This window comes from Epinephelus lanceolatus, chromosome 14 (genome assembly GCF_041903045.1).
Source record: "Epinephelus lanceolatus isolate andai-2023 chromosome 14, ASM4190304v1, whole genome shotgun sequence".
Lineage (NCBI taxonomy): Eukaryota > Metazoa > Chordata > Actinopteri > Perciformes > Serranidae > Epinephelus > Epinephelus lanceolatus.
The window spans coordinates 37,854,703-37,870,054 of record NC_135747.1 but is presented as its reverse complement, the minus strand read 5'-3'; the positions used below and the strand labels follow the sequence as shown (position 1 = coordinate 37,870,054).

Here is a 15,352-nt window from a genome sequence, read left to right as displayed (position 1 = left end):
AAAAGGCAAATTAGGACTTTTTATAGGTTTATAGAATTTTCTAACTGCAAGAAGCACATTCACACTTCCCTCGACATCATCTCATATAATCTATTTTTGCTTTACAGCAATCTACACAGTAGCTTTACAGGAGTTTGTAGTCTTACTTGGTTATGATTCTTCCACCATCGCTCTTAGGAGCTTCCCATTTCAGCTCCACATGTCTCCTGGTGACATCCACCACCGTAAGGGCATAAGGAGGTCCAGGTGTGGCTGCAGAGAACGTGACAAATATCAACATCCATACTGGACAGTTTGTCTGAAGCCAAAAAGGTGTAATAATTCTCATTGACAAAAAGCTCTTAACTGTTTACAAATACGTTGTTTGAGCTTAACTTGTTGCTCAAGTTATACCTCAGTGAATTAAAAGTGAAAAACCCCAAACTGACTATTTTTCTGAAAGACAGATGCCTGTGATGCTGACAACTGCCAAGAACTTACTGAAAGTGTCTTTGGCGAGCACAGCGTCCTCCAGCTCACAGAATTCACTCATCCCAGCAACATTCTCAGCAGCGACGCGGAATACATACAGCGACCCTTCGTTAAGGGGAGTCACCGTGTACTTGAGGTCTTTGACGGTGGTGTCAACAGTCTGCCAGGCCTTCCGCCTAACGTCCCTCTTCTCCACCACGTAGTTTGTGATGGGCGAGCCTCCGTCGCTGCTTGGAGCCTGCCACTTCAGGTCGGCGCTGATCTTGGTGATGTTTGTCACCTCCAGCCACTGAGGAGGAGATGGGGGATCTGTTGAAGAGAAAAAAAGGATAAGGGTGAATGAAAGGCAGTCAGTGTTTGTCTGATTGTGGATTTCTTCAGCCTGGGAATGGACTTTTAAAACTCAAACATGCACAGCATGTTTTGGTCATTAAGTCCTGGTACTCAATAGCTAGATTGTCTTGATGAGTAATAGTCTGCCGTCACAAACAAAATGAAGCTGAGCAGGTACTTCTTCCAGTGTTACAGAGAGGGTGATATGGTTGTCTGATTGCATGAGTGGTACATGCTCCATCTGCGTCCTCAGAGTCTCTTAAAAACAGTTTTCTGTTTTTAAGTTTTCTCAAAGACTATTATCTTTTAAGAAACAGCCTGTTGTGCTTCTCACCCCCCATCTGCCCTCGAGTTGGACTTACAGAGTCTCTCCTTGCAGACCACGGGGTCGCTGGGATCGCTGGGTTCACTCTGTCCGGCCTTGTTGACAGCCCTGACCCGGAATGAGTACTCCTGCTTCTCCATCAGACCCTGTAGCTGGTGCTCAGTCAGAGGAACATCCTCTGCAATGCGAATCCATTCCTCACTTCCAGTCTTCTGGAACTCGATGATGTAGCCTTCGATCTTTGCCCCACCATCGTGCTCCGGCCTGGTCCATGCCAGCAGGGCTGTGGTCTTGCCGATATCCCTGATGACAGGTTTACCAGGAGCCCAAGGAGGATCTGAAGAAGAGACCAATTACTCTCACTCGCAATCCAAAAATCATCATCAATATATTGATTGCAGCACTTTTAGACTGAAACAAAGTGGAGTAATAGCACTGATGGGACATACCGATGGGATCTTTGATGAGGATGGGATCAGTCTCTACGCTTGGTTTTCCAGGTCCAGCCAGATTCTCTGCCAATACACGGAAGCGGTACTTCTTCTTGGTGGGGAGTCCCTTAACTCTGCAGCCACATGGACGCAACGTTAGAAAAAATATTCAACGTACCCTCTACATACATCTTTCAGCTCGTTGGCTGTGATTATTTACCTGAAGGTCGTTTCCGTGATGGGCAGTTTGTTGCATCTGATCCACTTGTCTGTCTCTGGATCAAGCTTCTCGACCCAGTATCCGGTGATGGGACTGCCGCCATCCTCATCAGGCTCGATCCAGGTCAGAGTCACGGCATCCCTGGCGATATCGGAGGGAGTGATTCTGGTTGGAGGACCAGGAGGATCTGAAACAGATCGGCAATTATGCAATGTATCATTGGATTTTTAGATTTTACCATCATACATCAAGTCTTCAAAAGGAACCTTTTTGATAGACAGTTTTGTAAATAAACCCACCGAAGGCATACTTCGCAGTGATTGGCACATGCTCTGCAGGTTCGCCAATGCCGTACTGGTTCTCTGCACTAATCCTGAAGATGTACTCCTTCAAAGGTGTGAGCTTGCAGGCCTTGAAAGTGGTTTGTTTCACTGTGGCAGACAGCTTCACCCACTCCTCTTTGTCCGTCTGCCGACTCTCAATGATGTAGTTGGTGACAGGCGAGCCACCATCATCCCTGGGAGGGTTCCACGCCAGGAAGCATGACTCATTGGTGATCTCGGAGATGTCCAATGCGGCTGGAGGACCGGGTTTATCTAAAGACAAGGAGATTAAACATTATGTCTCAGGAACAGACCACTTTGTCATCTGTTTGTTTTGTAAAATAAGTAGCCTACACTTGCTTAAGTTTGAGGTTGGTGTTTGGAGAAGATGTACTTCCATTTTCTGACTAGAGATGACTTGCTAACATGTTAGCAGCTAACTACAACTTGAAGACAGGACAAGGCTGCTTAAACCATCCAATAATCTTCGTAAGGAGAGTCCAGAATACTTCTTAAATTTTAAAACAACAAATGCTCCTCTTTTACTTTAAAAAAGATGGTCATTGGGTCATGGATCGCTTGATACACTGTTAGTATGACTGTTCTGGTTAAAGTTAACAGCTAGCTACAGTTTGGGGTACAGGTTAGGCTTTACAGGTCGCATAATAAACTAGCATCTGTACCAAGAATGTTGACATCAATGGTGGCGGTGGCACGTCCGCAGAGGTTGACTGCCTCGATGATGTAGGTGGCGGTGTCTCCTCTAGTTGTGTTGGCAATGGTCACCTTGGAGTTTCCAGGCTGGGTTTCAATGTTAATGCGGTCATCAGCCCGCAAGACCAGGTCAGCCTTGGTCCACTTCACTCGGGGATCCGGCTTTCCTTTGATGTCTGCTGGAAGCTCGATCTTCGTACCAGCTCTGACGGTCAGACCAGCTAGCAGCTTCACATCCAGCTGGATCTCTGGAGGCTCTGAAAAGTGTCAGAGAGAACAAAATCTGAGGAAAAGATTGGCTTAAAATCCACATCCTGTGCAGGAAATTGCACACAATTCCCAATACTCTTACTCACAGTCTCATTTCTCCTGATCCAAACCCCACTAGTCCAACTTCTTATCCTCTTAGTCTTACTCCTGATTTCATTACTCCTGTTCAAAATCCCATTACTCTAACTTCGTATTCCATTACTGTCACTCCTGATTCAATTATTCCTACTCACAATCCCAATACTCTTAATCTTGATGCCATTACTCCTCTTCCAAATTCCATTACCTCTGTTCCCAATCCCATTACCCTAGTTCCCAGTTCCATCACTCCTGATCCAAATCCCATTTGTCTCACTTCTTTTCCCATTACTCTTACTCTCAATCCCATTACTTCTGTTCCCAATCCCAATACTCTTACTCCCAATTCCATTACTCCTGATCCAAATCCCATTTGTCTCACTTCGTGTTTCATTACTTTTACTCCCAACCATATTACTCCTAATATTTTTCCTGTTCCTGACCTGAAATCAGGCATTATTCCAGAGTGAGCAAGGCTGATGGAGCACTAGCTGGCCTACCTCTGGCGTCGACGGCTTGGATCTCATCGGTAGCCCTGCAGGGTCGGCTGGCTCCCAACTTGTTGAAAGCTTTGACTCTGTAGGCGTACCAGTGACCCTCGATCAGGCCTCTCACATTGTACCTGTGAGCACAAAACACATATTATACAAGACCGTCCCAACATATAGACCAGGGCATAAATCAAAATGAGCCAAAGGACACACTCAGCCTACTGACAAACTGTTCAGTCTTACTTCAGTTCAGGGATGGGTTCACCACAGGGTTCCCACTTTTCGGTACCACGCTGACACTTCTCCACCACGTAGCCTTTGAGAGGGGCACCGCCGTCGTACCTTGGAGGCTCCCAGGATAGGAAGATGGTCTTGCCGCTCTTATCGCGCCACTTAAGGTTCTCAGGAGGATCAGGTACAGCTGGGGAAAAGAAGACATACCATTTCAGTTTTCTCAAAAAGAAAGGAAGTCATCACCTCATTTTCAGCTCTGATCTCATAAAGTTGGCTTCACTCTGAGTTAATCGATCTCAGACCGACAGAAAAAATACTCACTGGCAGGAGAGGACACGTTGACGGGCTCGTCGTTGTATGCTGGCTCTCCAGGTCCACACTTGTTGCAGGCAGAGACACTGAACAGATACTCCTTTCCTTCAATCACATCTGTTACTGTGTACTCCAGGTCCAGGATGCCGGTAGCCACCTGACGAATTAGCAACATATTATCATATTATCATAGCAACAGTAGTAACGTATTCCTTTGTACTTTTTTTGGCCTCAAACTAAATTTCAACCTAGAGTTTTGATTGTAGCTTGGTCTTGTCAAAGTAAAAAGGACCTTCAAAATTTTTGTCATTTTGTTTGTCCATGATATGTTTTTCTTTTTTTTTTTTTTTTTCAGGAAAAGGCTGCACAGGTGCAAAATGCTGAATTTCTGTTGTGCTTTATAGGACGTCTGTAGTTCTATGCAGAGCAAATTCAAATCTGCTTTCATCGTTCTTTTGACATTGTCTAAAATCATGACAGAATTCACTTTGTGTTGTGTTTGAATACAGTTTAAAGGTGTTCTAAAGACCCTTTAAAAGTCACATAGATTCTCTGATACCAACACAGGTAAACACTCAGATGTACCTTGGCCCAGGTCTTCCGAGACACTTCTCTCTTCTCGATCTGGTAGTGAGTGACTGGACTTCCTCCGTCATGCTCCGGAGCCTCCCACATCAGGTGGACGTGGTGTCGGGTCACCTCGGCCACCTTGAAGTCTTTAGGAGCACTAGGTGTCGCTGGGAGGATAAAGGTAGCAAACAATAAATTAAAAATCTTTACTTTATATGGTATGGTAGTAAGCATGTAAAAAAATGGATGAACAACAACTTCCATCCATTTCTGAAACAGCTTCTGTTCCAACTGTTTAAACTCAAAAGAAGTTGTCGTTACCAATGACGTTGACTTCGATCTCTCCCGAGATGGACGCAACATCGTTCTCTAGCTGCAGGGTGTAGGTGCCTTTGTCGGGACGGACACTTGGTGTGACCGTTAGCTCTGTGAATGTGGGCTTTGTCACCATGGAGACGCGCTCATCCTCAGTGGTCAGCTCCTTCTCTCCAAAGGTCCACTTGGCGACGGGAGTCGGGTATCCAGTGATGGGGACTCTGATGGTGAGGGGCTGAGGGACAATCACTTCCAGGCCTTTCCTGAAGCCACTCAAGTCAAAGGTCGGACCAACTGCCAGGAGGGAAAAATGTTTTAGAGACAAGTTTGGACAGAAAGACATCAGTTGAGCTTTACTGCCATCTAGTGGATTGTTTCAGTGCTTCAATAAGCCTGACACATTTCATATCTTTAAATTGAATTTATAAAAACATCCTACTGATTCAAAAACCAACAGAGTTGAGTTTTAGACTTTTGTTGTCTGTTCTACTGTTGATTGATTCTATTGCTGGTCTTGTACCGTGAGGGTCGTCAGCAAGCAGGGGTCCAAGCTGCTCAGATGGATCAGAGACACCAGCTGCGTTCTCAGCACTAACTCTGTAGAGGTATTTTTGACCACCTTTCAGACCAGACAGCTGAAGAGTGCAAAAAGGAAAACAATCGTCAATAGAGTTTCATAAAATAAATAAACAGTGTTGAAGTTAAAATCCATCAGGGGACGAAATTACAGTGGAAAGTGTATTTTCACTTTTTAGTTTGTTCTAAAAACACAAAATAACCGCAGTAGAGAAAGACAATAAAATGAAGTCAAAAGAAGGTTAAACTCTGTGGTCAGCTCTGTACCCGGTAGGAGAGGTCAGGACACAGTCTGGCGTTGCAGCGCATCCACTTATCGGTGCCCTCTTCACATTTCTGAATGATGTATCCGGTGATCGTGCTGCCGCCGTTGTTGATGGGTGTCTCCCAGGTCAGCGTGACTGCTGTCTTGATTTGGTCACTAAAGTTCAGGTTCAGAGGCGGGCTAGGCCTCTCTGCAGCCACAACACAAAAAGTCCAATGAATTTAGATCATCTGATGTTTTTTACAGACTTGAATAAACATTCAAGGTTTTCACTCACCAATGGGATCCATGATCTTGACAGGTGTGGTGGCGGCACTGGGTCTGCCGATGCCTGCCTTGTTCTCGGCCCGGACTCTGAAGATGTACTCTTTGTTCTCAACAACGTCATTCAGCGTGACTGAGCGGTCGTTGGCGCCACAGACCATGGCCGCCTCCCACTTTACAGAGGTCCTGTCACGGAGTTCGATCACGTAGGCGATGATCTCAGAACCGCCATCATTCAAGGGAGGCTCCCAGTGGATGGTGGCACCAAACCTGTTCACCACGCCAACTGCAACGTTCTCCGGTGCATCTGGAACATCTGATGGAAGAAATCAAACATATGAAGGAGTTGATTAGATTGAAAACTGCAGAGTCAGTAGGTGAATGTCAGAGGCGATCTTTAAGCATTTCTTACCAAACTTGTTCTTGGCCTGGACGGCATCCTCTGTGGCAACAGTGGGCCCACTGCCGACTCTGTTTCTAGCGCAGACTCTGAACAGGTAGAAGGAGTCCTTTTGGAGGCCACTGACACAGTACTCTAGAGTATCAGCACGGTCTGTAGCCAATGTCCAGGTCTTACGCTTCACGTCACGTCTCTCCACCACGTAGGAGAGGATCTTGCTTCCGCCATCACTCTCAGGCTCCTCCCAAGCCAAACTGACCTCATTATCAGCGGTGTCAACCACCCTCAGGTTCTTGACAGGTCCAGGGACATCTGGAAGCAACCAATACAACAATTAAAACCTGCTCTGACATCCACAGGAATACATCGGGTACAGAATCAAGAAATTATCCAATCACAAGTCACTGACTCACCAATCACGTCCAGATTGATGAAGGCCTCTCCCTGGCCGTGCTTGTTCCTGATCACCACCCTGTAGCGGCCCTGGTCCTCCTTGCTGGGGCTCTTAAGGCGGAGCTCAGTCTTATCGGTTGAGGTATCGATGTTCTGGACAGGCAGGCTGGTGCCTTCGAAGAACCACTCTGCCTCAGCGCGAGGGTAGGCGTCGTAGGGCACGCTCATGATGAAGGGCTTACCAGCGTCTGTTACCAGGTTCTGGTCGGTAGTTTTGATCTTTGGAACAGCTGCAGAGGAGATTTTATTTTATTATTTATACTGTCTGATCGTGGAGTAATCACATGATCTGCCTGTAAAGGTGTGTGCAAGAACTATTTTCTGACAGTGTGTGAAATAATCTGAGTAGTATCTCAGGGTCGACTCACCTGCCAGCTCCAGCTTGGCTCTGGCATCCTTGTCTTTGGCGACGATCCTGTACTCTCCCTGATCTCGAGGTCTAATCTCACAGACCTGCAGTCTGTGGACTTTACCCTCGCTGATCATCTGGTATTTGTCTCCCTGGACGATGATCATGTTGTTCCTCATCCACTTCACCTCCACTCTGTCCTTGTTGAGCTCCACCTCAAACACAACGTCTGAGCCTGGAGGTTCAAATGCATCCTGAGGAGGTCTGACGATCTCCACTGGCGTCTCTGCAGGACAGACAGAAAGTAGACACACTCACCTCAGTACAAAAGTAAAATCACCACCTCGCTGTTGTTGCTACCACAAACCAGTCGAGTTGCAGTTTACATCGATGTCTGTCCAGACTCATGTAGTCATGACAGTTTACAACGCTTCAAATATGGATGTTGCTACAAAGAAGCTACATCTTCTAAAACATGGTTCATCCAGTTCACAGTTCATCGTTGAGTCCAAGGTCACACTGACTTTGACCTATGACCACCAATATCTAATCAGTTCGTAGTTCAGTCCAAGTGGACGTTTGTCCCAAATATGAGGAAATTCCCTCAAGACTTCCTGTGATATCAAATTCACAAAAATGAAAGGGGCGGGGTCAAACTGACTTTGACCTACGACCACCAAAATCTAATTAGTTCATTGTTGAGTCCAAGTAGCTGTTTGTGCCAAATCTGAAAAACTTCCCTCAAACTGTTCTTGAGATATCACGTTCACGATAATGAGATGAATGAACAAACTGAAAACAGAACACCTCCAGTTCATGTCTGTTGTTGAGGTGGAGATGTAACAAGATGGAGGTTTGAAGAGTTTACCTTCTACAAAGAGTCTGGCTCTGGTCCTCCTCTCGTCTACACCACAGGCATATTCACATTCATCATCCGGTCTGCACACCTTAACGATCAGTGTGCACGTCTTGCCTTCTTTTTCCATGTGATATCTGCAAAAACACAAATCGAATCAAAGGCAAATCTTCATTTCTGCCTATAAACCAGGTACTCAGTGTCTGCTGATACGTCAGTTCAGGTATCGTAATCGTGTGGTCGTTAATGTAAATACAGAACTTTTACCTTGGTCCTTCCCTGATCTCTCGTCCATTCCTATACCACTTCACCAGGGCCTTCTCTTTGCTCAGCTTGCACGTGAACTCGGCGTCCTCAAACTCGGTGATGGTCTGGTCTTTCAGCTGTGCCGTGAAGTCTGTCGGCGCCTCACTGATGATCAGCTCTGCGGAGCACTTGTCATCTCCGACCATGGCGGTGTACTCGCCCTCGTCGTCCATCACGCAGTCCTTGATGGTCAGTGTATGTTTGAGGCCGTCGACTCTGTAGACGATGCGTTTGCTGAGCGTCAACTCTTGGCCAGCCTTCATCCACCTCACCGTCACCTCAGGCCGGTTCACCTTACAGACGAAGCTGATGGTCTTCTTCTCCTGAGTCTCGATGTCCTCCATGGGATCCAAGAACTTCAGCTTCTCCTCTGTGGAGGCAAAAAAACAGACGGTCATTCTGATTCTCAGGTTCATCACCAACAGTTCACATGGACATGAAATTGACTTTTGAGGTTTTATATTTAAAATGCCACCACTTCATCATTTCATCCTGTTAGATGTGTAGATGAAATTTTGTCATAATTACTGTATGAATTCTTGAGTTATGGCCACAGTGACCTTTGACCACAAAATTCTAATCAGTTAATAGTTGAGTCTGAGTGGATGTTTGTGCCAAATTTGGAGAATTTCCCTTAAAGTTTCTTGATCTTGATGTTCACGAGAATGGCATAGATACAAGGTCAAAGAGACCTTGACCTTTGACGACCAAATTCTAATCAGTACATAGTTGAGTCCAAGTGGACATTTGTGCCAAAGTTGAAGAAAATTCCCTCAAAGCTTTCTTAAGATATTGTGTTGACATGAATGAGCTTGATGCAAGGTCACAGTAACCATGTTCTTTGTCAACCAAAATCTACTCAGTTCATTTTTTAGTCCAAATGGACATTTGTGCCAGATTTGAAGAATTTTCCTTGAACGTTTCTTGAGATATCATGCTCACGGAAATGGCATGGACACAAGGTCAAAGAGACCTTGACCTTAACCTCTGACAACCAAATTCAGCACAAAGCCACAACCACAAAATTCTAATCAGTTCATGGTTGAGTCCAAGTGGATGTTTGTGCCAAATTTGAGGAAATTCTCCCAAAGCTTTCTTAAGATATTGTGTTCACCAGAATGGGACAGACACAAGGTCACTTTAACCTTTACCTTTGAGCACCAAAATTTAATCAGTTTGTCCTGGTATTTACCTGTCACTCTAGCGCTGGCGGTGCACTTGGCGTGTTCTCCTCTGTGATTGGTGAGGCTGACGGTGTAGCTGGCCTCGTCGGCCTTCTGGGCGTCTCTGATCCTCAGAGAGAAGACGTTGTCCCTCTGAAGCACCATGTACTTGCTGCTCTCAAATATCGTCTCCTCGTTCTTTAGCCACTTGGCCTTCGCTCCCTCTGTGTTTGTCTCACAGTTGAACATGATCTCACTTCCTTCCTTCACCTCCGTGTCTTTAATTGGCGTGATGATCCTCAGTTTCTCTGAAATACACAACGAACTGATCAGCACCAAACCTTCGCCCTCAAAAAAACAAAACATGAAGTGGGAGGAGGAGTCTTACCAATCACAAGCAGATCAGCGGAGGCTCTGACGGCGCCGATGTGGGCGACGTAGCCGCCTTCATCCTTCAGCTCGCAGTTTTTCACAATAAGAGCTCTTCTCTTTCCTTCGCTGACAATGGTATACTTTTCCCCTGATTCTACCTCCTTGTCTCCTCTGAACCATTTCACCTCGTAGGTTTCCTTGGAGACGGAGCAGGCGAACTCGGCCTTCTCACCCTCCACCACCTCCTGGTTTTGAGGACGGGCGATGAACTCGGCCGCCAGTTCTGGAGAAAAGAAGAAGAAGGCAGGAAGTGTTAAAGTGGTTATTTTATATCACATAAAGGAAGTAAGACTTTAGACGCTAGACGTCATCTGACAGAATGATGAAACGTACCGTTGAGTTTGAGCCTGGCGGACGTCCTGACGGTGGGACTCAGCCTGCAGTTGTACTCGCCGGCGTCGTCCATCCTCAGGTCCTGGATGATCAGGATCCTCTTGCGTCCGTCCATGATTTGCTCGTAGCGTCCGCCCTCAGGCAGTTCCTCGTCTCCTTTGTACCACGTGACCTCGGCGTTGGCCTTCGACACCTCGCAGATCATCTTCACACTATCCGTCTCCATCCCCTCCACATTGGACAGGTTCTTGGTGAACCTGGCTGCCTCCTCTGCGACCAATCACACAACAGCAGCAGCAGAAGAGGTTAATGAGGGGGCGGAGTCTGATCTGACTATCAGAATCATCAAACTTTTCTCCATCAAGGCTGAGAAGTCCCGAGTCAAGTCCCAAGTAAAGTCTGACGATTCCCAAGTCAGGTCCCAAAGCAAGACTCAAGTCAAGACTGACAAGTTCCAAGTCAAGACTGACGAGTCCTACGTCAAGTCCAAAGTCAAGACTGACAAGTTCAAGTTCGAACTACATCTGACAGGATGTGAAATGTTCCTCACCGATAACTGTGAGCATGCCGGATGTCTTGGAGGTTCTGGCATCACAGTCAAGTGCCAAGTCAAGACTGACGAGTCCTACGTCAAGTCCAAAGTCAAGACTGACAAGTTCAAAGTCAAGTCCCAAGTCAAGACCAACAAGTCCCAAGTCAAGACTGACAAGTCCAAAGTCAAGACTGACAAGTCCCAAGTCAGGACTGAGAAATTCAAAGTCAAGACTGACAAGTCCCACGTCAAGACTGACAAGTTCAAAGTAAAGTCTCAAGTCAAGACTGACATGTCCCAAGTCAATTCCCAAGTCATGACCAAGAAGTTCAAAGTCAAGATTGACAAGTCCCAAGTCAAGTCCCAAGTCCTAAACATGACTTTGAGTCCTGAAGTCATAATGCTCTCTTCACTAAATGTAAAACCATTTTAACAACAGAGAAATAAAATATTAAGGTTATAAAAACTCTGAATGTTTTGAGGAAGATATCAATTTCAAGTCAAAGGCTCAAGTCCAAGTGAATTCAGGATTTATTGATGTTAGAGTCCAGACAATGTGTCGAGTTGACTCAAATTTGTGACTGGAGTCTGAGTCGAGTCCAAGTCATGTAACTGGAGTTCTCACCTGTGGTACCACAGATTGTTCCTTCCTGTTAATTTGTCCTCAGTTAATTTACAGGAAACAAACATGAATCTATGACAGTCTGTATAACGTTATTTAAGTTGTTTGTGTGTAATTATATAAATGACAGAATGAATTCTTCTGGATCTGTCATCTGTGCTTACACTGAAGACAGTGACTTACGACCCTGACTGACAGATGTTTGATCAGATTCTAATATTGCTGTTTGTAACGTTATAAAACTACATCTGACAGGATGTGAAATGTTCCTCACCGATAACTGTGAGCATGCCGGATGTCTTGGAGGTTCTGGCATCACACTCATACTCGGCCTCGTCGTCAAACACTGACTTGTGGACGATGAGGATTCTCTGGACGCCTTTAGCGATGATCTCGTACTTCTTTCCTTTCCTGATCTCACTGCCGTCTTTGAACCAACGAACCTGAACGACAGCAGACATGATGTTTCATCATTTCTTTTCCTCTGTACAGATTTTAATCTTAAAGTGGCAGCAGAGCTGAACGCTCATTGGTCAGCAGGACTCACCTTGGCCGACTCGCGGGACACTTCACATTCAAACCTGGCAGATTCTTTCTCTTTTACCTCGACATCCTGCAGAGGCTTTGTGAACTCCACGTGAGGAGCTGAGGACACAAACGCCGCTCCATTACAATTTCAATTTGTGTTTCAGATTCAACTCTTTTATTGTGAAGGCTGTCTGAGAGGAAGTTATGAGCTCTGACAATAAAGTTTTAAATAAAAGGTTGAGTAAATGAAAAGTTTCATCCTTACGTGTGACCTCCAGGAAACAGGAAGTCTTGAACTCTTTGGCATCACACGTGTACATCTTTGCGTCTTCTGGAGCGCAGCCGTGGATGACGAGCGCTCTCTTGCGTCCATCGACTATCATGTCGTACTTCTTGGTCTTCCTGAGTTCCTGCCCTTCCCTGAACCATGTCACCTCTGCATTCTCTCTGGAAACTTCACACTCGAGCGTGGTGGTCGCCTCCTCCTCCACCGTCTGGTCCTCCAGAGGCTTCGTGAACTCCACTGGTGGCTCTGAGAGCAGAAACACATAGACATTATTAACCAGAGACACACGACATGTCCTGATGCCTGTGTGATGCGTTCACTGACCCCGGTGTGTTTGAGTGTCTCACCTCTGACGATGAGCTGAGCCTGAGTCAGGAAGTCTTTGGCGGTCAGTTTGACTTCGCCGGCCTCCGACAGCTTCACGTCTCTGATGGTCAGAGCATGAACTCGTCCCGCCACGCGAGTCTTCACCTGCAGAGACAAGCACAAAATCCGTCAGTTCAATAATCAGAGCAGTCGTCTTAATTAAAGCTGATGATTCGTTAGATCTCTGATTCATGTGTCGAGCATCGTCTCAGTTTATTGTTTCGATTTGCTGAAATTAATGTGTGATTAATTTAACCACTGGTTAATTCATGTAGAAATATAACGCTCTGTTTCTTCCACCAACAGGGCTCTCATTTTAGTGTAGAGCGTCACTCACTCTCTGGGACCGCCAGTGTTACTTGAATAAGTAAACACTGACCAACGGGACCAGACTGGCCGACCTGTATGCTCTCACTCAGTGGATGGATGATGTCACAGGAAGCCAATCTTACAAAGGAGGACGACACTTGTTTGTTTTGCTATGGAAGCGTGTTCCAGAGAAATCCAATATTCCTCTTAATCCCTCCCCAGTTTCTGATGAGGTGGACATGATAACCCTTAATACAGATTACAACCAGCTGAAACTTCTCCTGGTTAAATTCCTTCAGTGTTCATTGTTCAGGAGCTGAATTTTTTTTCCTCATGCTGCTTGTTGCGGAGGCTGATAACGCTGATAACAAAAGACATGAATGGCCCTACTGTATCCAGAGTCAGTGTTTAGTTTGTCTGCTCTGGGCTACTGTAGAAACATGGTGGTGCAACATGGTGACCTCCATAGACGATGACCTGCTCCCTATGCAGATATAAACATCTCATTCTAAGGTAAAAACACAATGATTCTTATTTTTTAGCTGATTATACACTAAAGAAAACATACTGATTATATTATATTCACTTTAAATCCTACTCACTGGAGCTTTAAACCTGATATAAACAAACTTTAGACATGTCACATTAGGATTTTGATCATTCTGATTATTTGATTCAGAGGTTGTTTAATTCATTTTACTCAAAGTGTCTGAAAACTAAAAAAAACTAAATCGTGATGGATAAATGAACATCAATCAAAGTTAAAGCGTAGAAAATAAAATCAGAGTTAATTAATGACATGAATGTGATGTTGCTGTTTCAGGAGCTCATCGTCTCTCACAGGGAGTGACTCAGTCTTCAGACTGATGCTAACATGCCAAAGCTAACAGTGTTTCTCTGTACATATAAGGAGGTGACAGTGTGACAGATAACAGCAGCTGCTCTCCTATCTCTGATTATTTTTAACTCCACCAGACACACTGGAGCTTCAATGCTGCAGGAAACACACCAACACATCCGGACTTTGACGGCTGCTTTTGTTCCCTCATTTTAATTAAAAAAGAATAGAAAATATTACATACTCCAATTTCTCCACTTTCGTCACTGCTATTTTTTTTCTTCTGTCGCCTTCAAACATGATGAACGTGATAACCGCTGACATCAAGAACATGACAACTTTGATTTGTAAACCTGTGAAACAAACTCCGCCCACTGATTTCAGTTTAATACTTGTTAAAAATTAAACGGTCATCAGTAAATGAATCAATAAAGTAGCTGACTGAAAAGGGAACCAAGAAAATGTTTCTTTTCATTTATTTTGATAATTATAGTTTAGGGACTGTTCTTTATTTATCAGATTTTAAATGTAGAATAAAGTCATTTTGATGAAGTATCACTAGTTTAAGTTCTGATTTGGTAATGGTTTTCCTTTAATGTGACGGGAATGTTTGTCGCACATAATGTGTCAAAGGATGATCAGAAATTTTCGAATTAAGGATAATTATTTTTTCCTACAGTTTCTGGCCGTGAGAAATGGTCTAATTTTGGCAATTTTTACAGAAAACATGCTTTCAAGTTTGCAATGAAGGTTTCCCTTAAAAGACAAGAAGCCAAAACTACATTGTCAAAACTTTGGAAAATCTTCAAAATTTGGAAGGCAGGAAAACAACCCGCCTTCAAAACATGCCCACATGTTTTCTTCAGAAATTTATTTATCAATTTACAACAACAATTTATTTGGCCTCCTGACAGCGAACGACTTGTTTCTAATTCTAAAGAGTTTAACAACAGAAACAGGGGCAGTTTTTACTGAATACATTAAATATAAATGTTCACACTGAAAAAAGATCTGAACATCTTATCTTGAGTTATTTTATTCAATTAATTAATTAATTTTATTTTGTCCTGAAATAATTTGTTTCTCTTAAGTGTAAAATTATTAAACCTAGAGAAGCTTTTTTTTTTTTTTTTACTTTGTTAGAGCAGATTAAAACATTTAGTTTGTTTGAGAAGAACTTTTCCTTGCTGGTGTCTGACTCACCCGATCACTGGCCTCCATCTTCTGTCCTCCTAGGAACCACTCCACCTCGATGCCTTCGTATGACAGCTCACACTCGAAGGTCGCCGTCTCTCCGGCCGTCACCGTCACGTCCTTCAGAGGACGCATCAGCCCAATGGACCGAGCTGAAGAAGAAGAAGAAGAAGACATGGTGAGATGGAGGAGC

At 44.6% G+C, this 15,352-nt stretch overlaps 1 protein-coding gene across 4 annotated transcripts in view; it reads right to left on the bottom strand.

Annotated features, from left to right (window-relative positions):
* ttn.1 (titin, tandem duplicate 1) overlaps positions 1-15,352 on the bottom strand; it is a 135,137-nt gene that overhangs the window by 87,879 nt on the left and 31,906 nt on the right. For 3 of the 4 annotated variants that reach the window (XM_078174667.1, XM_078174668.1, XM_078174669.1), the window contains 28 exons: positions 15,169-15,311; positions 12,800-12,923; positions 12,432-12,698; positions 12,186-12,283; positions 11,913-12,081; positions 10,485-10,754; positions 10,108-10,374; positions 9,749-10,027; positions 8,518-8,926; positions 8,263-8,387; positions 7,414-7,680; positions 7,006-7,275; positions 6,605-6,904; positions 6,206-6,508; positions 5,931-6,118; positions 5,608-5,722; positions 5,094-5,381; positions 4,788-4,939; positions 4,212-4,359; positions 3,900-4,077; positions 3,666-3,787; positions 2,787-3,074; positions 2,080-2,376; positions 1,781-1,967; positions 1,579-1,694; positions 1,167-1,466; positions 481-780; positions 147-252 (listed from right to left, as the gene is read on the bottom strand). In XM_078174667.1, coding sequence (XP_078030793.1) covers positions 147-252; positions 481-780; positions 1,167-1,466; positions 1,579-1,694; positions 1,781-1,967; positions 2,080-2,376; positions 2,787-3,074; positions 3,666-3,787; positions 3,900-4,077; positions 4,212-4,359; positions 4,788-4,939; positions 5,094-5,381; positions 5,608-5,722; positions 5,931-6,118; positions 6,206-6,508; positions 6,605-6,904; positions 7,006-7,275; positions 7,414-7,680; positions 8,263-8,387; positions 8,518-8,926; positions 9,749-10,027; positions 10,108-10,374; positions 10,485-10,754; positions 11,913-12,081; positions 12,186-12,283; positions 12,432-12,698; positions 12,800-12,923; positions 15,169-15,311 — 6,076 coding nt within the window. Of the gene's footprint in view, positions 1-146; positions 253-480; positions 781-1,166; positions 1,467-1,578; positions 1,695-1,780; positions 1,968-2,079; positions 2,377-2,786; positions 3,075-3,665; positions 3,788-3,899; positions 4,078-4,211; positions 4,360-4,787; positions 4,940-5,093; positions 5,382-5,607; positions 5,723-5,930; positions 6,119-6,205; positions 6,509-6,604; positions 6,905-7,005; positions 7,276-7,413; positions 7,681-8,262; positions 8,388-8,517; positions 8,927-9,748; positions 10,028-10,107; positions 10,375-10,484; positions 10,755-11,034; positions 11,079-11,912; positions 12,082-12,185; positions 12,284-12,431; positions 12,699-12,799; positions 12,924-15,168; positions 15,312-15,352 lie in introns of those variants that run through there. The other variant, XM_078174670.1, reaches the window with a different exon arrangement.